The sequence below is a fragment of the Dromiciops gliroides genome, chromosome 2, assembly GCF_019393635.1.
Source record: "Dromiciops gliroides isolate mDroGli1 chromosome 2, mDroGli1.pri, whole genome shotgun sequence".
NCBI lineage: Eukaryota > Metazoa > Chordata > Mammalia > Microbiotheria > Microbiotheriidae > Dromiciops > Dromiciops gliroides.
In genome coordinates, this window is record NC_057862.1 from 594,903,118 (window position 1) to 594,928,619 (window position 25,502).

General features: G+C 38.7%; 2 protein-coding genes across 3 annotated transcripts in view; both read right to left on the minus strand.

Moving 5' to 3' along the window:
- C2H2orf73 (chromosome 2 C2orf73 homolog) overlaps positions 1 to 2,702 on the minus strand; it is a 56,312-nt gene extending 53,610 nt beyond the window's left edge. Inside the window, exons 1-2 of the mRNA XM_043987618.1 lie at positions 2,627 to 2,702; positions 1,907 to 2,006 (exon numbers count right to left, since the gene is read on the minus strand). Coding sequence (XP_043843553.1) covers positions 1,907 to 1,986 — 80 coding nt within the window. The 5' untranslated portion in view covers positions 1,987 to 2,006; positions 2,627 to 2,702. The remainder of the gene's footprint in view (positions 1 to 1,906; positions 2,007 to 2,626) is intronic.
- A 17,066-nt stretch (positions 2,703 to 19,768) lies between these two features.
- The window catches only part of ACYP2 (acylphosphatase 2), a 238,704-nt gene continuing 232,970 nt past the window's right edge, over positions 19,769 to 25,502 (minus strand). The window contains exon 4 of one of the 2 annotated variants that reach the window (XM_043987620.1): positions 19,769 to 20,231. In XM_043987620.1, coding sequence (XP_043843555.1) covers positions 20,117 to 20,231 — 115 coding nt within the window. In that variant the 3' untranslated portion in view covers positions 19,769 to 20,116. The remainder of the gene's footprint in view (positions 20,232 to 25,502) is intronic. The other variant, XM_043987621.1, reaches the window with a different exon arrangement.

Consider the following 25,502-nt stretch of genomic DNA (forward strand, 5'->3'; position numbering starts at 1 on the left):
TTAACTAGAATTTTAACCCTTAACAAGGTCCTCCTGAATCCAAGGCCAGTGCTTTATCCACTGCACCACCAAGCTGCCCCCCACTTAATCTTTTTGCCTGAGATTTCTCATCTGTAAAATGGGAATAATTATAGCACCTGCCTTCCACAATTGTTGTAAAGATAAAATATTTGTAAAGCACTCTGCAAATCTTAAAGTACTATATAAGTGCCAGTTTTAATATTATTGTTCATTATCCCTTTTACCTATTCCAAATCTTTTCATCCCTTCTCACATCTCCAGTGGTACTCCTTCCCCCATCTTCTCAGTTGAGAACCGGGCCTCATATTTCCTTGAAAAAATTGAGGCCAATTTTGCCAAGAGTTCTCTTTTCTCCCCTCCTCTTCACCTCCCTCAGACAACTTCCTTCACTATCTCCAAGATGGATATAGACTTGTCTCACATGAAGAGTCATCCCTTTTCCTTGCCAATGCAAAATCCTACATACATGCACAAGGGGTCCCCTTCTATCTTGTCTTTTTCAGCCGACTGCCGTCTCTATCATCCCCATTCTCTCACCAATATTCAATCTCTCCTTTTTTTTTTTTTTCTGGCTGCTTCCCTACTGCCTACAAACATGCCCATATTTTCTCCAACTTCAACTCACTTTCCTTTGATCAGGCCCTACCTAGCTAGGTTTTCTCTTAAATCTTGCTTCCCTTTCAGGGCTGAACACCTTGAGAAAGCTGCATACAATTGATCTTCTTTCTTTTCCTCCCAGTCCCTTCTAAACTAGTTTAATTTCTGATCTCCTCATTCAACTGCAACAGCTCTCTCCAAAGGAATCAATAATCTTTCCATGGCCAGTTCTAATGGCCTTTTCTCAATCTTCATCCCTCCTGACTTCTCTGCAGCTTTTCACTGTCAATTACCCTTTCTTGATCCTATCTAGGGTTTCTGTGACACTGCTCTCTCCCAATTCTCTTGCCTGACTCCTTTCTGAGTCTCTTTTTCTGGCTCTTAATATGGGTTCCTCCACTAACCATGGATGATCTCCAAGGTTCTACTGTGTGTGTGTGTATAGTATGCATATTATTGTTTGCATGTTGTCTCATTAGAAAAGAAGCTCTTTGATGGCAGGTTTTGTTGTTGTTGCTTTTGCCTGTCTTTGTATCCCCAGTGCTTAGCACAGTGCCTAATACATAACAGGTGCTTAATAAAAGCTTTGGACTCCTTCCATCCAAGCCTATGGTTCTTTCCTTGATGCTGGGAACAGAATCCCAGTCTCCAGGTTCTTTCCACTAGTTTACTGGTGAAGTCTTCTCAAGTAAGGCTCTGGAAAACTCACCAGGAAAGTCTTAAATAGGGGCAGCTAGGTGGCACAGTGGATAGAGCACCGGCCCTAAATTCAAACCCAGCCTCAGACACTTAACACTTACTAGCTGTGTGACCCTGGGCAAGTCACTTAACCCCAATTGCCTCACCAAAAAAAAAAAAAAAGAAAGGAAAAAAAAGGAAAGTCTTAAATATCTAAATGGATTGCTCCAGAAGTATTTGCATTTTCGGGGGGGGGGGGGCAATTAAGCTTTTAAACATCGGCTCTGTACAATTCTGTCATCAGTGCCAAGCTCCTGCAGGCTCCAGGAAGAAGACTTTGGGAAGGAGGAGCAACCTCAAATCACGCTGGGAAGTCAGCTACTCATTCATAAGACTAGGCCGGTCCATATAGATGGTCCCACGCTAGCTCCTCCGTAAGCAGGAGCTGTCTATTTCCCTGGCGAATTTATAGTCAATATTTTTATATGTGAACTATGTATGTGGCGCTTAAATAGATGTTGGGACCCGGAACCTCTCCTAGAAAAGTTTACAGCATGGATTAGAGGAAAGGGAGCCGGAAAGCTAGGAAGGTCAAAGGTGTGGGTCTCACCCATCTTCCTTGGAGGAGGCCAAATTATCGTCTGTCTTCTTATTATTCATGGGGCTCTCGAAAACTTGACACTGGGTCATAAGGTGCACACCGAGAGTCTCTGGGGTTAAAAAAAAAAAAAGACTTCTAAATAAAGGCTAGCCCGGAGGGCTGCTACTGTGACTCCCGTCGGTCGCTAGGAAACGGAGGCTCCGGCCCAGCGAGCCCAGGTCCAGACCGGCAAGGGGAGGGGGACAGGGCGCGCTCGGTCCCCAGAACGCAGGCGCCCTTCGGGTTCCATGGTGAGGGACCCGCGCGCACAGGCGGGCACAGTGGAGTTGGAAGTGGCGATGGGGGAGGGGAGGGAAGGGGAGGGGAGAAGGGTTGGGGGTGGGGCGCGCAGGGCATTGGGCGCAGCCTCCGCGCTGGGGCTCGTGTCCTCGGCTCAGCCATTGGCTAGGCAGCTTCTCCTTGGATTTGCCCTTGCCCGAGGCTGAGGCGTGTTCCGCCGGGCTCTGCGGATGGTGGGCGGGAGGGGCCGGTGCTCCGAGCCTCTCCCTGGGCTGTCCGGGCGGGGACCGGGAGGCTTGGCCTCAGCTGACTCCTGTCTCTCCCGACCCGGTGTTTGTGGTCTCGTGACCGCTCTTAAACCCGCTCTCCTCCCTCGCTGCAGACCCCTCCCTCATCCCTGACCTTGCATTCTCTATGGACGCATGCGGGGTGGGGGTGGGGGTGTCTTACACGTGTGTGCTGGTTCGGAGACGCCCAGTATGGCATTTCAGGCACACCACTCCCGGTGGCTAACGGGGTCTCTGGGCACCCATACAAAGGGTAGTGGTCCTGGAGCACGAAATAGAGGGGTTGCCCTTCCTAGGGGGAAACGGTGGGCACTGGTCCAGTTGACCTCATTATTGCCTCTTCTTACCAGCAGTTAAGCTAGATTTCGCCATCGCCTTCCCTCCACCCGTCCTAGTAGCGCCTCCGTAGCTACTGCATCATGAAATAAATTAGATTTTTGAGATTCCCCAGATTTAGATTCAGAAGATGTGGGTTGTTGTGATTGATATTTATTTAGCTGTATGACCTTCGACAAATCCCTCTAAATCTAATTTTTCCTCTTTTGTAAAAGGGATGGAACCTGATTTGAATCCTCCTGTCATTTACTGTCTCTGTGACCTTGGGCCTTCAGAGTCACAACCTCCCCAGGCCTAAATGTCATCTGCAAAATGAGTGGTTTGAAATAGATGACCTCGGGGCAGCTACGTGGCGCAGTGGATAAAGCACCGGCCCTGAATTCAGGAGTTCCTGAGTTCAAATCCGTCCTCAGACACTTGACACTTACTAGCTGTGTGACCCTGGGCAAGTCACTTAACCCCCATTGCCCCGCAAAAAAAAAAAAAAAAAAAAAGAAATAGATGACCTCTTCAAGTCCCTTTTAGCACTAAGCCTATGATTCTGTGAGCTACTGTCACAACAAACCTATGAGTGAGGCAGGTATCTTTAGTGTACCCATTTTAAGGGTGAGGAAAGTAGGGTCAAAAAGATGAAGTGCTTTGTCCCAGGCTACACAGCTGGAAACCAACATGCTTTTGTTTTTCTTTCTTTCTTTTTTTTTTGGTGAGGCAATTGGGGTTAAGTGACTGGTCCAAGGTCACACAGCTAGTAAGTGTCAGGTGTCTGAGGCCGTATTTGAACTCAGGTCCTCCTGACTCCAAGGGTGGTGCTCTATCCACTGCCCCACCTAGCTACCCACTTTGCTTTTGTTTTTCTGACAGTGTAGGGCTCAGTGTATTGGCTCAATGTTTCTTAAAAGATTTTCTGCACAACCCTGGCTCTTCATGTCCTATGAATATGGGTTATAAGAAAAAAAATGTGAATACGCTTTTGGCCCCTCAAATATTAAATAGGAAATTATGGAAAATGGGCTTAATTTCCTCTAATTTATGTATAACTCTCTCCAACCCTTCCCCCACTTTATCCTAGGATTATGGGTTTTGTCAGTCTATTTCAAAACCTAAAGTGTTATGTGATGAAATGAGTTTGGAAAATGCTTTGTGGCAGCATCACAAGACATTTGTAGCCTAATGAACAAGGAGCCCTGGCAGATCCTGTCAGTCCAGCTGCTTTTGTTCAGTTGTGTATGTCTCTTCATGACTCCATTTAGTGTTTTCTTGGCAAACTTACTAGAGTGCATTGCCATTTCCTTCAGCTCATTTTACAGATGAGGAAACTGAGGTAATTGGGGTTAAGTGACTTGCCCAGGGTCACACAGCTAGGAAGTGTTTGAGGCCAGATTTGAACTCAGGAGGATGAATCTCCCTGACTTCAGACTGGGTACTCTATCCATTTTGTCATGTAGTGGCTCTCAGCTGCTAATTAACTGTATTCCTAGTTTTAGTTCTGAGGTCTTATTCTTTTGGGGAAATTGGACTTGTAATGGGGAAAGGATGCTGGCTTTCAAGTCAGAAGATAGTTCTACTACTTAATTACTTGTGTGTATAGGTGGGAGCATGATAGGCATCTTCAAGAATTTGAAGGTTTTTCCTGTGGAAGAGGGTTTGAACTTAATCTGCAGAAATAGAAATACTTAATGACAGTTACAGAGAGATTTCAGCCAGCTAGAAAGAAAACTTTCTAATGTTGAGAGCTATGCCAAACTGGAAAAATCTGCCTTTTGAAATAAATAGTAGGTTTCTTCTCCCCAAAGGTCATCTACAGCAACCTGGTAGGAATGGGATTTAACTTGGTGGCCACTAAAGTCTTTCTGCTGAGATTATTAGTTCCTTGAGAGCATGACCTTTTTTGTTTTTAACTATTCTTTGTATCCCTAGGACTTAGTGCTTAAAACATATATATTAAGGACTTAATATTTTTTGTTTGATTAATTTGAATTTAAATTTTATTGTGAGTATTATTTGTACTTGTATCCCCAGCACTTAGCACATAGTAGGCACTTAATAAATACTGGTTAATTGATTGAATAGAAATCCGCCTTCTCTAACTTCAACAGAATTAACTGGTTACCTAGTCCTCCCTAATCAGCTGATTAAACATCTGGAAGGTGGTCATCTGCCCAAAGGACTGAGAAATGGTGGATATGGTGTTTGATGCCCAACAACTCCAGGAGAAATGCTAGGAGAAGAACAGAGGTTGATGTTCATCACTCTGACCAGGGCCTTTATACTGTCAGTCATGAGAACTTCTGGAAGATCATGAGATCATGGTTGCCCAGAGAAGTCCATCAGTATTGTATGCCAGTTCCATGATGGCATGCTGCACAGGTTCTGGATAATGGCAATGCTTTTGGGTTTTCCCAGTCACCAATGGAGTGAAGCAAGGCTGTGGGCTTGATCCTGTGCTTTTTAGCTTGATGTTTTCAGTCATATTGTTAGTTGCCTACCTCGAGGATGAAAAAGGCATCAAGGTCAACAACTGCACTGATGGTTAAGTTATTTAACTTGAAAAGGCTATACCAGCCAAGGGAGAGCTGGTGTGTGACTTTTTTGTTTGCAGATGATTGTGTAATTATCTCTGAGGCTGAAATGCAACAGAATATGGATTGAATCTGTGCTGATTTTGCTAATTTTGGCCTGACAATTAATACCCAGAAAACAGAGGTTCTCCACCAACCATACATAGAACCATCAGTTAGAGCAAATGGAGTAATTCTGAATGCTGTGGATAAGTTCACTTACCTTGGCAGTATATTTTCCAGGGATGTTCACGTAGATGATGAAGTTGATACACTCATTGCCAGAGGTAGTTCAGTGTTTGGAGGCTCCAAAGCAAAGTGTGGGAGAGAAGAGGTGTTAGACTGCATACTAACCTGAAGGTCTACAGAGCCATTGTACTGACTTCATTATTAAATGCCTGTGAAACCTGGATGATCTCCCAGCATCATGCTAGGAAACTGAATTGCTTCCATTTGAATTGTCATAGGAAGATCACCTGGCAAGATAAGGTATTGGATATTGAGGTCCTTTCTTAAGCTGAACTGCCAAGCATTCAAACCCTACTACAGAGAGCACAATTCCATTGGGCTGGCCACATTGTTTGGATGCCAAATCCAAGTTTACTTAAAGACTATTTCATGGAGGGCAGCTAGGTGGCGTAGTGGATAAAGCACGGCCCTGGATTCAGGAGGACCTGAGTTCAAATCTGGCCTCAGGCACTTGACACTTATTAGCTGTGTGACCCTGGGCAAGTCACTTAACCCTCATTGCCCCACAAAAAAAAAAAAGACTATTTCATGGAGAATAAACATAAGGCAAGCACTCTCATGGAGGTCAGAAGAATCATTACAAGGATACTCTCAAGATCTCTTTGAAGAATTTTGCTCTATGAGCAAAGAAGAAATTCAGTAACTCAAAAGAAAAGTGGGATGTGCACATTTAGAGACATCTCCATCCTCAATGCTCATGTAGATTATTTTTTCCTGATTTGTGGTAGAGCTTTCTGAGTTCATATTGGTTTAATCAGCCACAGTTGCACACACTGTACATTGACTGACAGAGTGATGTCATTTTGGTCCTTTTCAAATACGAAGGACAACAACCAACCAGTAACTCAATACTTTCAGGTGAAATACTGATCATCTTAGTGTACTGTCTTACTGATTATACAATCCACTCTGTCTTTCCAGCTGCTTCTGCAGAGTGAGGTATGAAGGGTTTGCATCTGCATGGATGGAAACTGGAGTGCCCACATTAATGGAATCACACATCTATAAAAATATTGAATTATTGGTAGCATTATACAGTGGAAAGTACATTGGAGACTGAACTCTAGTTCTGGCTCTGATTAAACTAATTTTGGAACCTTGGGCAAGTTACTTAAAATCTTTGTGCCTTACTTTCCTTGTCTTTGAAATGAGAGGATTGAGCTAGGTAATCTCTAAACCACCATGAAGTCTAAAATTTTACTGGAAAAGTTTTATCTAGTGAATGTACTACACTAATCCATAAATGTTGCCTTCCCCTTTGTAACAGATAGTTTGGATAATCTTTGATTTATGAACCACAATAACTCACTGTGATTTACTAATAATGTATAAGTTAAAAATACCCATGCTACTTAACAGGATACTATATGTGAAAACACAATAGGATGAATACAGCTTATCCAAAATGTGATAAATACTGAAAACTGTCAACACTTCTGTTTTAACCACAGGAAAATTCCAAAACTAATGAAATATGAAATTGTATAACTTGATAGAAAAACTGAGGGTCACTGCAAGTATCTATTTCAAATCCTTGATCTTAATCTCAAATCCTTCCCCACCCAAAGCCCCATGGATAGTACCAACTTTGAAAGTGGTGACAATTTTAATACCTCTAATCTCCAACACCCTGTTCTCAATCAGGCTTTATTTTGGGAGAGAGCATGGAGATTGTATTGGTATTAATATAACAGCATATGATCTCAGGACCCTGGGAAAAGGTCATATGTACTGTATAATCTGATGTTATTATTAGTTAGTTTTGATACTATTAATAGTAAATGACTTGTCCAAGATTACAAACCAAGTCAGTAATGGAACCATGATGTTCTTATTCTAAACCTAATTATTTTATTCCCTGGATTATCCTTCTCTCTTAAATGTTACTGAAAAAGGGACTATAGTAAGTGCTTAATAAATGCTTGTTAAATTATGTTTGGTTCAAAATAGTGACCCTTGCCTTGTTATTATTCAAAATTATATTCCTCTGCTTTTTTAATCTTTATTCGAAGTCATAAGGACATAAGATATGTCATTGGGTACAACCAATAATTGATCTAGCTTAATATTTGGTCTTTGAAAGTTGTTTACTGCTTTGACAAGTCAGACAAAAATGTTTACTTATAATAAAGAAAATGAAGAGTTTTGACTTGAATGTTATTGAACACCCTGAAAAAGTCACTCATAGGGGTTTTAAATCTAAAGATGATAAAAAAATTTTTTTGTCCAAACCTATGTTATCATCAACGTAGGAAATTCAGTGTGCAAACTACCCCTACCAATGCAGGTTTACAGCTCTCCTGTAATAACATTTTTAATAAAAAAATACATATACATATATACACACATATGCATATGCAAATGTCTATACATAAGTGCACATGTACATACACAAATATATACATACATATACAAATATAGATATACACAATTTAAAAATATTTACTATATATATACATATAGATGTTGCAGGGTATCTTCTAGTCTGCCTTACTAAAAGAAATGTTCACACTGAATTTCATATATAGTGTTAGAGAGGAACTGGGACTTTGAGAGGTTGAGTGATTTGCCCATGAGTACACAAATAGAGTATGTTAATGTAAGGATTTGAACCCAAGTCTTCCTAAGTCTAAATCCATCTATCCAAAGTATTTGAGTTAAAAAGAAGTTTGGTTTTCCATGATACAAACACATAAAAGTCTAATTTACAATGTTATACATATAGAGTATATATCAAATTTCCTCCCCCTCCACCCCCATTTGTAGCACTATAGGAAGGAACACCCTGCTTGTGGCAGAAAATGAGCTACTAAAGGTAACAAAATTCAAGAGAACACTATATGTAGCCCTTTTGTGGGGTAAGGTTGCATGGATAAGAACCTCATGTATAAAAGAGTTACATAGATGGACTGTATACCTGTTTAGGTGTTGGGTGAGTTTCCAACTAGCTACCTATGGTAGGGAACTGTTGTCCAAATACCTCAGTCTAAAACAATTGGTACAAAGCTGAAATCAGCAACTAGCTCAAAGAAATTCCCAACCCTTGCTCCATGTAAAGTTTATTATTTCTATGTTTAAGTTTGCCTCAAGGCATAGGGTTATAAATTATGTTTATAGTTTTTTTGCATTCCTCCTATGGGAATCCAAATGGGAACCTTCTTACTCTAACCTCTTTGTATTGACTCACACTGAAAATGGGATAACATTTCCTGTCTCTCTTAAAAGGGTAATGTCCTTTTCCCTAATCTTATAAACAAGGATGTAGGTGGCTGCCAGATTTTGCATTTATTAGACATGGAGATACAGAAGAATGTAAGGGAGGGGTTACTATTAGGAAGAAAACAACATAAATATTGGCCTCTTCTGATTAGCAGCTTTGAGGGACAAGGTCACCAAACTGGTAAATTCTGAGACTAGAGTCTACTGGGCCATTTCCAGAGTCTGACATCTTTTTTCTAACACTCATTAGGCAGTGGGCCAGGAACTGAAGGGTTACAGATGCTAATTGCATTAAAAATTTCTAAAACCAAGTGCTATGTAAAGACTGGAGTTGGGGGTAGGGCGTGTGGGAAGCTCATTGACAACCTCAGGAGAAATTGAAAACTTCTAGGAGGAGGTGGCACTTGAGTTGGAATTGGACAGAGGTTAGTGCAGAAATTCAGAAGAGTCTGGACCAAGATACTAAGACTGTTTGGGGACAGAAAATGTTCCAGTTTGGATGAAGTATGAGGTGTGTAAAAGGGAATAAAGGAAGAAGAGTTTGGGAGGGTAGACTGGCATCCTGTTGTCAAAGGCTTTGAATGCCAGGCTGAGGGGTTCAAATTTTACTTGATAGGCAATAGGGAACCACTGTCGATTTTTGAGCAGAGAAGTGACATGTCCTTGTGAGTTGATGGAGTGGTAAGAGTGATGACTAATAAAGGAGAAAACAATAAGGAATATGGTCTCCTCAGAAACAAATCAACTTTCCATGAAAACATTAAAGTGAAAGGAGTGCCAGTTAAAAAGTTCATTGATTTGGGGGTGTTTGTTTACAATGGAGTCTCATGTGTAAGGAACAGCTGAGGCCAGTATCCATCCCAGAAAGCATAGAGGGGTGAAAGGTAGAAGACTACAAGGATAGGAAGGGACCAGATTACAAAGGGCTTCAAAAGTACGGTAATGAGTTTAGTGAATGGAGGTGTGAGGAGGGGAGGGTGATGGGGCAAGACCTGTGCTTTAGGAAGATCAGTTTTACAGCTGAATGGAGGATGGACTGGAATGGGGAGAAACGAGGCAGGAAGATGAAGCAGAAGGCTGCTGCAATAGTCCAGGCTTGAAGTGATAAGGGTCTGAACTATGGTGGTTCCAGTGTCAGAGAAGAGAAGGGGTGAGGGTAATTATTCTAGAAATGGTACAGTGGTAGACATGAGAGAACTTGGCAATTGATTGGATATGGGGGTAAGAGAGAGTGAGGAGTTGAGGGTGACACCTCGGAGAGCAGTACTCTTTCTAGTAATAGGAAAGTTAGGAAGATGATAGGGTTTAGGGGGAAAGATGAGTTTAGTTTTAGACATGTTGAGTTTAAGATGTCTATGGGACATACAGTTCAAGATGCGTAATAGTTGGAGATGTGAGGCTAGAATTTGGGAGGAATGTTAGGACTGGATAAGGAGATCTGAGAGTCTGCACTGAGATGATAATCGAAAGCACGGGAGCTGATGAGATCACAAAATGAAAGACTATAGAAGCATAAGAGGGGCCAGGACAGAGTCTTGGGGGACCCCTAAAGTTATGGAGTGAAACAACCTAGATGAAGACCCAGCAAAAGAGAGAGATCTACAAGCAGCAAGCCTTCAGATGGATTAAATAAATTAAATGATCAACTATTGGCAGCTCAATAGAGAGTTGCCTAAATTTGCTGATATTCTGAAACATAGTGATGACTAGTTCAATCTCTTTTCAAACAATATAGCAAGATGAATAGGACTTTGAGCACTATCTTTCTGAGTTAAGCCAAAGCCTAAATACTGTAATGCTGATTATCCAAATTTATTGTTCAGACAGGATAACACAGACACTAATGGCTCATGAGGAGAAATCTACTTATTCTACAATATTAAATAGCAAATTAGGGGCAGGGGTGGGAGGTGGTGTGGCCTAGAATAATTTGCAATATCATACTTTCTCCAATTTTCTGAACAGCTGATATTTGTAACTCACTTTATTTATGTCTAGTAAACTCAATTTGTTCCTTCCTTAAAACGTTTATGTTCAAATAAATGGCCTGTGGTTGGAGAGCCAAAGTTCATCAGCAGCTGGGTAAGCAAAAGTTTGAAAATGAGTAATTTATTTTTAGACTTCGGAATCATTCAGAATGTCTCTACTAAAGACACAATCTTTTTCACAACTTCTTTTTGTTTATAACCAAGTTGGACTCATCTCATCATAGTGTAAGTGCGATTAAAAGAATGAAGGGATGAGGCCATCATGGATACCAGGCTAACCTTAAAAGGAGTTGATTTTTTAAAGCTGAAATCCAGTTTCCAGAGACATACTCTTTGTAAGCATATGCTTGCTTCCCACATTATTACTCCAGTGCTGACCTCTGCTATACCCGTTAGAGAGCAGTGCTCAAAAGGAGTAGAAGATAATTCAGTTTCTATGATACTAGAGTTTTGTTTGGAATTTTCCAATCCAGTACCCACTGCTTATGCTAAATTAGGTATAAGGACTTAATGTGAGATTATTTCACTAATTTTAAGACTTTGGAATGAATCTAAATAGTGATTTAAGGTCCAATAAAATAGAACATTTACAAACTTTTCCTCTTCGTGAATGTTAGTATATAGGTAAAAAATAAAAGGAAGTCATTCCAAAAAAAAAAAAAGATTATCCACTGACTTTTACATTAAACATGTTGATTGAAGAAAGCAAATTAATTAATTCTAGACAAAGAAAACTCTGAAATCTAGGCAGTTATTCACTGATCTTCTTGCAGGACAGCTAAAATTGTAGAAACAATAGCACGTACATCTTAAAAACCCACTGATGAAACACAAGAAATAGGATTTCTTATTTTAAACATTTCTAATGACCTAACTTCGGTTTATTAAAAACTAGTCAAATCCAGAAGAGAAAAGTAAAGCTATTAATTCTGTAGCCTTATTTATAATTCTAAACACCAGTGCAACTTTCCCATGTTGTGTTCCCAGAGCACTCAATCAAATCACTAATTATTTATATAGCATTCCTGGAATGGGTGATGACTTTGTCTGCATAAGGACAGACTAGATGCAGATTTTAGATTCTACAAAGAGCCCTGCAGAGAATAGCTACATCATAACTAAAGGGAATTGCTTGAGGGCTACAGAAAAAGGACTTCGGGGAATTATTAGTCGTCTCTTTGCCACACTGTGCTCTTTATCTTGAGCCAATTTTTCTGTAGACGCTGTATATACTGTTGGGATAGTGTGTCACAGACTTTTGGGAGGATGTTTGTGCCTCCCGATCTTACTTTACTTTTCTAAAAACTGAGCCTAGCTAACTAGTTGATACCAACTTATAATAAGGGGATGAAAGACATCAGTGGGAGCTCATGAGCTATAAAATCAAAGCAATTCATGGATACCCAATACTCTGAAGAGATAAGTAACAGCTGTGTTCTGGCTACCTAACCTGATAGTGCAAATAGTGAATGGCAGTTTGGGAGAGTATCTTCAGCAGATAAGCTACTCTCCCCCGCCCCCCAAAAATAATAATAAATAAATATACATATATACACACATACACATATATACAGACATATACATATATATATTTTCAAAGAATTTTCTTTTTTCCCCTCTTCCTCATCTCACATCACTCAAATGCCTTTCACTATTTCCTTCCTCATCCCTGTTTCACATGAAGAGATGAGACACATACAAGTGATCCCATTTCATCTCATCTTCTAAAGTAGATTGCCTCCTCTAGCAACCCCACTCTCTCACTTACCTTCAATCTTTCTCTATATACTGTCTGCTTCTCTATTGTCTACAAGCATACTCATGTTTTCCCCATTCTCAAAAAACCTCATTTAATTCATCATCTTCAACTTCTCCCTAACTACTGGCTACTTCCTTACTGTTTACAGGCATGCTTTCCACTCACCCATTCTCAAAAAACCCTCCCTCAATCTATCCATACCTGCTAGCTATCATTCTAGATCTCTCTTCCTTTTCATGACTAAACTCTTCTCTCTGTCCACTGTTTTGCTCTGGAATCTCACTAGCTCCCATGGATTTGATTACCAATTTTATGCAGTTGATTCTCAGATATATTTGTCTGGGTCTAACTTCTCTCCTGACTTATAGACTTGAATATCCAACTGCCTATTGGATATTCAAACTAGATGTCCTATAGACATCTTAAACTCAAAAAGGTTAAGTTTAAACTCAAAACTAAACTCATTTTTGCTCCCCTCCCCCCAACCTTTCCTCCACCTAACTTTCCTATTAAAGTTGAGGGCACCACCATTTCTCCAGTGACCCAGATTCATCACTTAGGAAATCCTTGACTCTTCACTCTTTCTCCCCCCAACCCAAATATGCAATCTGTTGCCAAGACCTATCAGTTCTACCTTATCACTCTATCCTATATACTCCTTTGTCTTCTCTGACACTAACACCACCCTGGTAATGATCTTTATTACCTCAAACCTGGACTATTGCAATAGCCTTCTGGTTCATCTTCCTGCCTCAAATCTCTCCCTTTTTCATTTCATCTTCTACTCAGCTATCAAACTGATTTTCCTAAAGTTCTGGTCTGACCATGTCACACGCACCCAACCTTATTCAATAAACTCCAGCAGCTCCCTGTTGCTTCCAGGATCAAATATAAAATTGTTGGGTTTTTAAAGTCCTTCATAAGTGGACCCCCATATAACTCCATATAGCCTTATAACTCTAAGAGTTGGTGTAGTAGATAGAGCACAGGGTCTGAACTCAGGAAGACCTGAGTTCAAATCCAGATTCAGATACTTACTAGCTGGGTGACCCAGGAAAAGTCACTTAACTTCTATTTCAGTTTCCTTAATAGTAAAATGGGGATAATAATAATAGTGATTATTTAGGATTGTTGTTGAGGATCAAAATAGATGTTTACAAAGCTCTTAGCACAGTGCTTGGTAATGAGTAAACATTTAATAAATGCATGTTGACTGATCCTATATTGACAAATTTTGTATTAGATTTGGACTCAGGAAACCTGGGTTCAAGTCTCGCCCCTGACAGATATTGGCTATGTAACCCTGGGCAAATCTGTTAACCATTTCTCAATGCATCAGACAATTCTCTAAAACTCTAAGTTTCAGAGATGGTGCCAATGTGCATTTAGTAGAGGGAGTTTCCTCAGCAGGGATTTCCCTCTAGCAGTGAAATAACAGGTGCCTATTCCTATTCTTACTAAATTCCTGCTATGTGTTGGAAACTATTGGGCAATGGGTTTAAAAGAATGAAACAAAATATGCTGACATTCAAATCCTTCATAACCTAGCTCTTTCCTGATTTTCCAGTCTTCCTACACTTTACTCCTTGACACCTTACTCCAGTGACATTGGCCTCATGGATGTTCCATGAACATGACACGACATCTTTTGGCTCTGGGCATTTTCTTTGGCTGCTCCCCACCCCAGATGCTCTCCCTCCTCTGCTCCATTGACCCCCCTGCCTTCTTTTTTTTGTTAAATATTTCCCAATTCTATTTTTTGTGTGTGTGAGGCAATTGGGGTTAAGTGACTTGCCCAGGGTCACACAGCTAGTAAGTGTTAAGTGTCTGAGGCTGGATTTGAACTCAGGTACTCCTGACTCCAGGGCTGGTACTCTATCACCTAGCTGCCCCTCCCTGCCTTCTTTCAAGTCCAAACTAAAATCTCATCTTTTACTGGTAGCCCCTCTATCCCTTCTTAACTCTATCACATTCCCTCTGTTTCATTATTTCCTATTTATCTTGTATATAGCCTGCTTTGTATATAGTTGTTTGCATGTTATCTCTTCTGTGATCTCCTTAGGGACAGGAACTGTCTTTTGTCTTTTTGTATATACCCATTACTTAGCATAAGGCCTGTTACACAGTAGGTACTTAATATATGTTATTGATTGATAGATTAGTATAAACACAGGGCAGTTCCAGGACCAGGGATCAGGGTTAGGGCTAACAGGCTGATTGATGGAAGACACTTAAGATGAACCTTGATTCAGGGGGCAGCTAGGTGGCACAGTGGATAGAGCACCGGTCCTGGCTTCAGGAGTACCTGAGTTCAAATCCAGCTTCAGACAGTTGACACTTACTAGCTGTGTGACCCTGGGCAAGTCGTTTAACCCCAATTGCCTCACTAAAAAAAAAAAAAAAAAAAAAAAAAAAAAAAGATGAACCTTGATCCAAGGTGAGAAAGGTGAGCATTTCCTTCACTTAGTCCATTAGCATATTTAAGTACCTACTATGTGCCAGGCACAAAGCTAAGTACAAGAGCTACTTTTTTTTTTTTTGGGTGAGGCAATTGGGATTAAGTGACTTGCCCAGGGTCACACAGCTAGTAAGTGTCAAGTGTCTAAGGCTGGATTTGAACTCAGGTCCTCCTGACTCCAGGGCTGGTGCTTTATCCACTGTGCCACCTAGCTGCCCCCAAGAGATACTCTTAAGTCTCTGCCCACAAGGAGCTCTCAGTGTAATGAGAGAGACAACACGTAAATAGCTATATACAAACAAGATGTAGACGGGATAAATTGGAGGTAATCAACAGAAGCAAGGCTAGCAATAAGAGGAGTTAAGAAAGGCTTCTTAGGGGCAGCTAGGTGGCATAGTGGATAGAGCACTGGCCCTGGAGTCAGGAATCCGGCCTCAGACACTTAACACTTACTAGCTGTGTGACCCTGGGCAAGTCACTTAACCCCAATTGCCTCACCAAAAAAAAAAAAAAAGGCTTCTTATATAAGGTAGGATTCAGGAGAAGAAGAGAGAGAGAGAAAACTCCATCATAGGGGCAGTCAGTGAAAACTCTTAGAATTAGGGGACAGATTGTCATGTTCAAAGAATAGCAAGGAGGCTAGTACCACTGGATCCCAGGCTTGGGGGACAGAGAAGAGGGATGAATGATTACATATGGGGAACAGCAAGTAGGTCAGCTTGAGAATTTAGAAATCACGTTTATCAGGGATAGATGACAAAATCCAAATACTGAACTGAAGCAGAATTAAAGCTGATCAAGTGTCTGAAGGGGAGTCATAGACAATGGGCCTGGAAAGGAAGGCCAAAGTCAGATTGTGAAGGGTCTTAGATGCCACACAGAAGTTTATATTTTATCCAGAGGCGATAGGGAGCCACTATCAGGGAACAAGGAGGATGAAATGATCAGGCCCAAGATTTAGGAATATCAGTTTGGCATCTGTGTGTGATAGATTAGCAGTGAAGCTGCACACTGGAATCAGGAAGACTTATCTTTGTCAGTTCAAATCTTGCCTCTGCTACATGACCCTGGGCAAGTCACTTAACCCTATTTGCCTCAGTTTCTTCAATTGTAAAATGATCTGGAGAAAGAAATGGCAAACCACTCCAGTAGCTTTTAATTAATTAATTATTTATTTTTTTTTTGTGAGGCAATTGGGGTTAAGTGACTTGCCCAGGGTCACACAGCTAGTAAGTGTTAAGTGTCTGAGGCCGGATTTGAACTCAGGTCCTCCTGAATCCAGGGCCGGTGCTTTATCCACTGCGCCATCTAGCTGCCCCACTCCAGTATCTTTTACTCAAAAACCCTCAATGGGGTCAGGAAGAGTCAGACACAACTAAAAAATGACTGAAACTGAAATGTGTGATGGATTAGAGAGGATAGAGGCTGGATTAGGATAGGATAAAATGATGGTATATAGTTAAAGAAAGTGTCCCTTCCTGTTAAGAATTTTGAGGTTTCTTTTTTGGAAGGGGGCTTTAAAATTACATCATATTAATTTCATATCATATATGAATGGCAGTTTGATATGGTAGAAAGAGCCCTGGATATGGAGTCACAACACCTGGATTCAATTCTTTCACCTCTTACTAGACATGTGTCCCTGAGAGATTCTTCTGGGTCTCAGTTTTCTCATCTGTAAAATGAAAATAATAATAGATAGCATTTATATAGTGCTTTAATGTTTGCCATGTGCTTTACAAATACTATCTCATCTGAGCTTTACAACAACTCTGGGAGATAGGTCTATAATTATTCCCATTTTACAGTTCAATAAACTGAGACAGACAAAGTTTAAGTGACTTGCCTAGGGTCACACAGCTAGTAATTGTATGAAGTTCGATTTGAATTCAATGTCTTCCCAACTTCAGGTCCAGTACTCTATCCATTGTACCACATAACTGCTTCTAACAGTATTAGCACCAGCCATCTTACAGGGTGGTTGTGAGGAATACTTTGTAAATAGGAAAGTAACATAAATATAAGGAGTATAATCTTTAATTATGGGTACCATTGCCTAAGAAGTTGATGGAATCTCAGATTAACTCACTTCTTTCCATCTGTCCAGTCTTGAGGTTTTTAGCTACCTTATTATATAGCATGTCCAGCTTTGGTGCTGGTTGGAAGTTCATAAAGCTTTGAATAAGAACCTAGCAATGGAGCACATGTCTGCTGATTGAAACCTGGTCAAACTAAGTTTGGAGAGGCACCTCACCAGGCTGTCTGCAAGGCAATGAACTTTTTGGCTACAACAACTCTAAAAGACCATCTCCTAAGTTACAGAAGGGCTCTTGATTTGTCCAAATCAATGAAATAATAGATTTTTTGGGGGGGGCAGGGCAATGAGGGTTAAGTGACTTGCCCAGGGTCACACAGCTAGTAAGTGTTAAGTGTGTGAGGCTGGATTTGAACTCAGTTCTTCCTGAATCCAGGGCCAGTATTTTATCCACTGAAATCATAGATTCTTGAAGCACTAAAATACTGTTGTATGTTGCAAAAGACTTTTTGGCAGAACAGAAAGAATACATGGAAATTGGTATTTACTAGAATAACTGCAAAATTTTGAATTCCTTATATTTTGAATTGATATCCTCCATTTTTTTGTATGTGATTGTTTTTCTGCTGCTTAGAAAAAAAATAAGGAATTATACTGCTGAAAAGTAAAGGAGGACTTCATCTTAAAATACTCCACTGTTGCTTTCTCACAACATTATTTTCTCTCTCTCCCTCTCTCCTGGTTCACTCCTGTCTTTCTGACCACTTTTCAGTCTCCTTTGCTGGCTCATCATCAACATCAAACCCCGTGAATGTGAGAGTTCCCTCAAATTCTACCCTAGGTCCTCTTATCTTTTCCTTTCAGCCTCTCTTGTTAACCTCATCAGCTCCTATCATCTTTATGAGAATGACCCCCAGATCAATCCATATATCCAACCCTAGTCTCACCCCTGAGCCTCAGTCTGGAATCACCAATTTCCTATTGGACATTTGAAGCTGGATGTCCTAAAGATATCATAAACTCAAAAAATGTCTAAAACATGTCATCTTTCCTCTTAAACCTTCCCTTTTTTCAAACTTCCCAATTTCTATTGAAGGCCCCACCATCCTTCCCATGTTCCAGGCTTGTAATGTCAGCCTTATCCTATACTTCTTATTCTTCCCCACCCCCCATATCCACATGAGTGCCAAATCTTGCCATTTCAACCTTCACAGCATCTCTAGTATATGATCCCTTTTCACCACTCCCACAGCTATCAGCTCCATTCACACTCTTGTCTCATCTTGCCTAGATTATTGTCACAGCCTCCTGATTGGCCTCCCTACCTCAAGTCTCTCACCACTTCAGCCCAACCTACACACGGCTGCTGCCAAAGTGATTGTCCTTCAACACAATCTGACCAAGTGATTCTGTACTCAGTCAATTCCAATGCCTTCCTGTTGCCTCTAGGATCAAATATAAACTCCTCTTTAGCTTTTCAAGCCCTATGTAACCTGGCTCCAATATATCTTTCTAGCTTCACTGAACATTACTCTTCTTCTTAGACTCTGTGATCCACCCAAACTAACCTTCTCTCTGCTTTTCACACGTGACGCTCCGTTTTTTGTCTTCGTGCTTTGCATACTACATGCCACATTTCACCACATGAGATGCCTGGAATGGTACCCTCTCCTTACCTCCTCTTCCTCCTCAGAGTCCCTCTTTTTCTTTAATATGCTGTTTGAGCACCATTTTGTGCAGGAAGTCTGTATGGATTCCTTGAGCAAGACAGTTCTTTCCTTCCCAAACCACCTTGTATTTAACTATTTCACATGTATTTAAATTTAGTCACTCTATAATGATGCTATCTGAACTTTACATTAGATTGTAAGCTCCTTGTAAGTAGGGACTGTGTCATTCTTTGTTCTTGCATTCCCAGTGCCTGCACAGATTAGGTGCTTAATAAATACTTGTTGATTGGTTATAACTCAAAGTCAGATGGCCCCCGAAGGAATGGATTATATATAGGAGAAGTGTCAAACAAGGTCTGCATACACGTGGTTCACAACACTCCCAGGTGTGACCAAACCAGATTAAAATATAATTGGGAAATAATTAACAAAATAAAAAAAAGTACAATAGAGCATAGATAATATATGGTTTTCTAAGTCATGGTTAATATATAGTTTTCTAAGCCTGCAGGGCTCTTCATATATGGTCTAGTGACTTCTGTTTCTACTTGAGTTTGACATTACTGATCTACAGGGAATTCTATAGTTTATGTTATATTATGCCGATTTTGTTTTCAAGTTAATATATTTCAGGGAATATTCTAGACTCTGTCATGAGAATCTAATAAATTACCCCTACTCAGCCTTTTCATTTCAGGCAGATCTGGTGACAGATTTTTTTTTCTAGTACAGTGGAAGTTTTGCCAGAAAAACATGGTCCAGGGTTTGTGACTTGGACTAATGCCTCCTAGGAATTTTATGAAGAGCTCTTTATTCCACAAACAATATCAAATAGCTGCAAACTAGGAGGCTTTAATCAGTATTCATATTTAACTAGATTTTGTTATGGATGTTAAACAAAACTAGAAATAAGTTATATATTAAGCTTCACATAAATGTATTTGAAAACTTTGGATTGTCTACTAAGACATTACTAACATTCAAGGGATTATTATAGAATATTTTAGAATTTAATAGCGCCACACAAGTTTCATTTTTAAATAGTTAATTTTATTATGTGATGGATAGTGAAACAATATTCATGTACTCATGTTCATTCAACTCTAAGGCCTTGTAGGCTAACATTAAACTAGATACTCATACTACATATATTATACTAATATTTTCTCATTTTGTGATTCTACTTTCATCCCTTTAAAAAATTCAAGTTAAATTATTTCAGTGCCAGGCATTTTTAGTGACATTATAACTTTACGTTTTTAAGAACAAATTTCCATTGTTATGGAAAGCATAACATTTATCCATTTATGGACTTAATAGAGTGTGGAACCTATTGTGACACACAAGCATTATAATTTTATTCTAAGAACTTCTCTTTCCACTAGTATTTAATGCTAAAATTAGTGTATTCAAGTTGAGAGATGGTCTTTTCGTTGGAAAAGTCAGCCCGATCGATACGAGAACTGGGGCTCCCAACTTTGCTTAGCCAGGTCTTCCTGTGAATTAAAATAAAAAAAGAACAAAAATCTTTTTAGCATGTAAAGTTCATTTTAGTAGGTTAATATGACATTATAATAACGATTAATAGGGTTTTTTTGTTTTTGTTTTTTAGTGAGGCAATTGGGGTTAAGTGACTTGCCCAGGGTCACACAGCTAGTAAGTGTTAAGTGTCTGAGGCCAGATTTGAACTCAGGTACCCCTGACTCCAAGGCTGGTGCTCTATCCACTGCGCCACCTAGCTGCCCCCTATTAATAGGATTTTAAACAAAAAAATTTAGTAAGAAACCCTTTAAAATATTTCCATTTCACATTTCATATATCATTCTAATAATATAATAGGATAGTTATATGTTATATTATCAAGTCTAGATAAAATAAAGATAATGAAAACTTGAGCATGGCCAGTCCATGTTGATTATTCATTTGAGAACTTCCCAAAGCAGGCTATTAATACCAAGTTTGCTTTTTAGCAGTATTAATGTACTTAGAATCTGAATTGGAAGAGACCTCAAAAGTGATCCAGTCCAGTCTGAATCTGAAAACAATCCCCTTTTCAACATATTCAGGTTGTCATCTAGCCTTTGTTGGGAAGATATTTGTCTATTCCACTTTGGGACAGCTCCAGTTGTTGAGAAGTTTTTCCATACATCGGTCAACTTCCACTCATTGCTCATGCAAAACAAGTACAATCCTTCAAATACTTGAAAAGAGCCATCATGTAGAAACATCTCTGGTTCCTCTTACTCATTCCCATATGGCATGATATCAAGGTCCTTCACCATTTTTTTTTACCTTTCTATGGACATTCTCCAGCTTATTAATATCCTTCTATAATGTGGAAATAAGAATAGAATACGACATCCTAGATTGATCTGACTAGGGCAGAAGATGGTGGGACTACGGGGTCATCTCTTCTTACTTTCCATCTAATGTAGGTATGTTAAGGAATTAAAATTAATTTATTGTTGGCCTAACCTATCATTTCTTAAAATTTTTTGGTCTCAGGACCCCCTTACAAGCTTAAAAATTATTGCGGGTCTCCCAAAGGGTTTTTGTTAATATATGTTATATAAACTGGCTCTATATCCACTTACATAAGTGTTTATAAATGTCATTGATATAAAGGATGTATAACACTCAATTTACAATAATATACGTATGTAATACTTTTTGCTACAAATTCCATGTAGCCATTGAACCCCACAGAATGTTTTTGCTGATTTTTGACAAACTCTTGTATCTGTAGCTGACCTATGGTTGTAATTTAACCATGATTTGACAAATGGAATTCCATCTTAATGAATTAACTCTTTTTCCAATGAATTTATTGCCATTAAATCTGTTTTGTGATCTACTATTAAACTATTTCTCACTCTCATATAAGTTATATTTAGTAAATTGAAACCTCTTTCAGCTTCAGTACTCTTAACTCTAATAGTGATAATTATCTTTTTAGCTTCTTAAATAGTTGCAATATTGGAACATTGTTTGATACTATATTATTATTTTTTAAAAACTCTCCCAAACAATTCAAATCAATTTCATGTTTTAAAATTTCACTTAAATGATAGCATTAAAAAATTAACATTATTTAAAAAACCACACCAGCTATCCATGTTTGTAAAGTTAGTTCTTCCTAAGGCCAAGTAGATCTAATAAGTCAAAATAATTTAAAATGCTTTCTGTGTTGTTTCTGTCCAATAAAAGACCTGAGTTCATATGTTTAATTATAGTTTAGTAACATATTCCTAGGAAAGGCATTAAATTTATTATTTTAATTAAATGAAATGCCTTCAAACTTATTAGTCTTAATCAAATCTTCAACTTGAATTTTCTCCTTTCCAGTAACAATCTTTAAACTTTCCAAGGCTCTCAGATATAATAATTGAAAATAGATAATATATTAATTTTTGTGCTTTCTGAATGTTAGCTAATCTTGATTGCAATGAAGTAATAAAAGTTCTTCAAGAATGAAAATAATTAAAACAAGGTCTTGCAAGAAATTAATGTTAGCTAATATCTTTGCCATACCAGAATAAGACTGAGAAAATTGTATATATAACGTAGGATTTGTGTTCCATATAGGAATAACAGTACATGAACTATTTGCTGTTTGTTTTGGTCTCAGTACTTCACCAATTTTAATAATTTAAATTTTGAATTCTTTAGCTACAGTTTCTAGCTTGTTTGAATTTTATTTGATCAGTGATAAGGAGAATAAATTTTATCCAGAGATATTTAAAATGATTAACTTTAACTTTCAGATTTTAAATTGTCAAGTGATAAATTCAACCAATGATTTAAACAGTGCCAAATGATGATTTTAGGAAAATTACAACTTCATAGCTACTCCAGATTTTCTTACCAGCATTTTATTAACACTATCAGAGAAAAAAACGCAATTAAATCAGCTTTCAAATATTTATTAAAGACATAATCATTGAAAATAAACAATAATGTATTAATATTATCTTTTGACACCAATTCTTTTTGTTTGTTTGTTTGTTTTTTTGTTTTGTGGGGCAATGGGGGTTAAGTGACTTGCCCAGGGTCACACAGCTAGTAAGTGTCAAGTGTCTGGGGCCGGATTTGAACTCAGGTTCTCCTGAATCCAGGGCCAGTGCTCTATCCACTGTGCCACCTAGCTGCCTGACACCAGTTCTTTTTAACTTTAAAAAAATAGATTTTTTTTTTTTTACTGCTACCCTTTGTTTCTAATTTCACCTAGATTTCCCCCTGTATACCTTCTCATAGGGAGTTCTCCCTTATAATAAAGAATCAAAATGAAAAAAAAAATCCAGCTAAACCATCCAACACCTAGAAGAAATTTGGCTTTATATGCAATATTCCACACCCATAAAACTCCTACCTCTGCAAAGGGATGGGGGGAGATGTTTTCTCATATATCTGTTTGGGGTGGGGTGTCAAGCTTGTTCTTTATTTTTGCAACACCAATTTAAAATTTGTTTTGTGATTGTTTTTCTTTCCTCTTCATTGTTGCAGTCATCATGTATATTGTTTTCCTGACTCTGCTTGCTTTACTTTGCATTAGTTCATCAGTTTTTCCATGCTTGTCTTTATTTAATAAATTCAATGTTTTTCCTTTTTAATTAAATTTTGACTGATGTCTTATGCTTTTAACACCATCATAGTTATCTCCATAGTTATCCTTCCCCCATCCTTCCTAGAGAGCCATCCCATTTTTTTTAAACACAAAAAAGAAAGGAAAACAAATCATCACAACAATTGATCAACTCACTAAAAAAGTCAGAAAACGTGCAATGTGTAACACCCGTGGACCTCCCACCTTTACAAAGGGATGGATTAGGGATACCTTCTCACAGCTCTTCATTTGTGTCATGCTTGATCTTTATAATTTTGTTATATTCAGTTTAATTTTTTTTTGCATATGGTTGTTTTTTTACATTTGCCACCAATTCTTTTAAAGCAACAAATAACTTTACTGGTGTTGAAGCTGACTGAACTTCACACTGGTTTAACAACCATCTTACAGAATTCCTGAAGATATAACAATAGGCTCTCATGACCCAATATGAGTTGGCTCCAATTTACCACTAGTTATATCCATCAATATCTACCATATTAAAAATTAAAACATCTTAGTATTAATAGGAAAAGTTTTGACCTAGATTTCCTAAAAGCAACTCAGAGACCCCTACAGATCCTTGGAACTCACTTTGAGAACCACTAGGCAAAAAAAAAAAACAACAGATAAATTTTGTTACAAAATCAGCACAAATGGGTATGTGATCTTTTTGAAGTGGATGTTTCTGCTAGTGATAAAAGTCACATCCTATCCAGTCCAGCACAACCCAAAGGACACTTGACCATGTTTCTCCAAAATCTGCTTTGGTAGGCTCCACCCACCCAACAGTATGAAAGCCATCTTTACTTTCTTTTGCTAGCACAAGGGTAACTACACAGCAGTTGGGTTGGCTACTTGTCATCCTTTGTCCTCAGCACAGCTTTTCCAATCACACATTTCCATGATGACACCTTTTATTCCTGATCTCCCAATTTCTTCAATGGTTGCAAACTATAGCCTGCTCAACTCACACCCATTACATGCCTCCCTATTGTTTTCAGTATGTTAATAATTTTAAATTCTTTGGAATTTATTGTATGTCTTACAGCTATACAATAATACTGGTAGGTATTAATAATTGGCATAAAATATAGTCCTTATTTCCAGAAGAATATTGAAGTCGTTAAAATAACTTTGTTGGGCAGCTAGGTGGCACAGTAGATAGAGCACTGGGCCTGAAACCAGTGCTTAATTAATGTTTCATTCATTTATTTATTCATTCATTTGATCCAGTTCACTTTTTCTTCCTATATAATTCTGGGCTCAACTTTTCCATTTATATTGTCTGTCCCAAATACATTTGTCCATACTGATGGATATTCAACTGAAAATTAAAATCCCAGCAACAGACCTCATTTATTTATTTATTTTTTTTTTAAATTTTTTTTTTTAACGGGACAATGGGGGTTAAGTGACTTGCCCAGGGTCACACAGCTAGTAAGTGTCAAGTGTCTGAGGCCGGATTTGAACTCAGGTACTCCTGAATCCAGGGCCGGTGCTTTATCCACTGCGCCACCTAGCCGCCCCCTGACCTCATTTATTTTTCAATTTAATTTGCTTATCCATTCATTGAGTGTCACTTCTGCTATCTATATGGTACATTCTGTACTGTGATGTTAGTTAGATTTCAAGTGGTTCTGTTCTCCTTGAGCATTAAAGTGGTTAATATAAAAATCTTTGCAGACCTTTTCTATTTTTCTCCTTTGTCCTTTTCCTTTCCATTTTTAACTTTAAATGCCCTCAGTATGATTTTGTTTAAATGTATTTCTTGCCCTCCTTCCATTAATCTGGTTTTACACTTCACTGCTTCTCTTTGCTCTATTAGCTGATACTGCTTAAGTTTTTATTCTAACATGTCTCTGATAAGTAAATCAGGGATCTGCTGAGTAAGGTGCTTATATGGCTCTTTTAGTATACTTGTTTTGTTCATGGATTTGTAAATCCCAAGAAATAATATTTTTTGTTGTCTTTTGTAATAAGATAAAACTAGGGGTGTGCTGGAGTCAGCTCAAACCATATCGTGTGAGCATTTACCCTTCAGAGATTGGGAAACACTACAAATCAGGGCTTGACTTTTTGCTTTCTTGATAGTCTAGACTTAGGAAAGTGATGGAGAAAATGTTAATAATGGGGATTAAACTTAAAATTGTGCCACATGCAC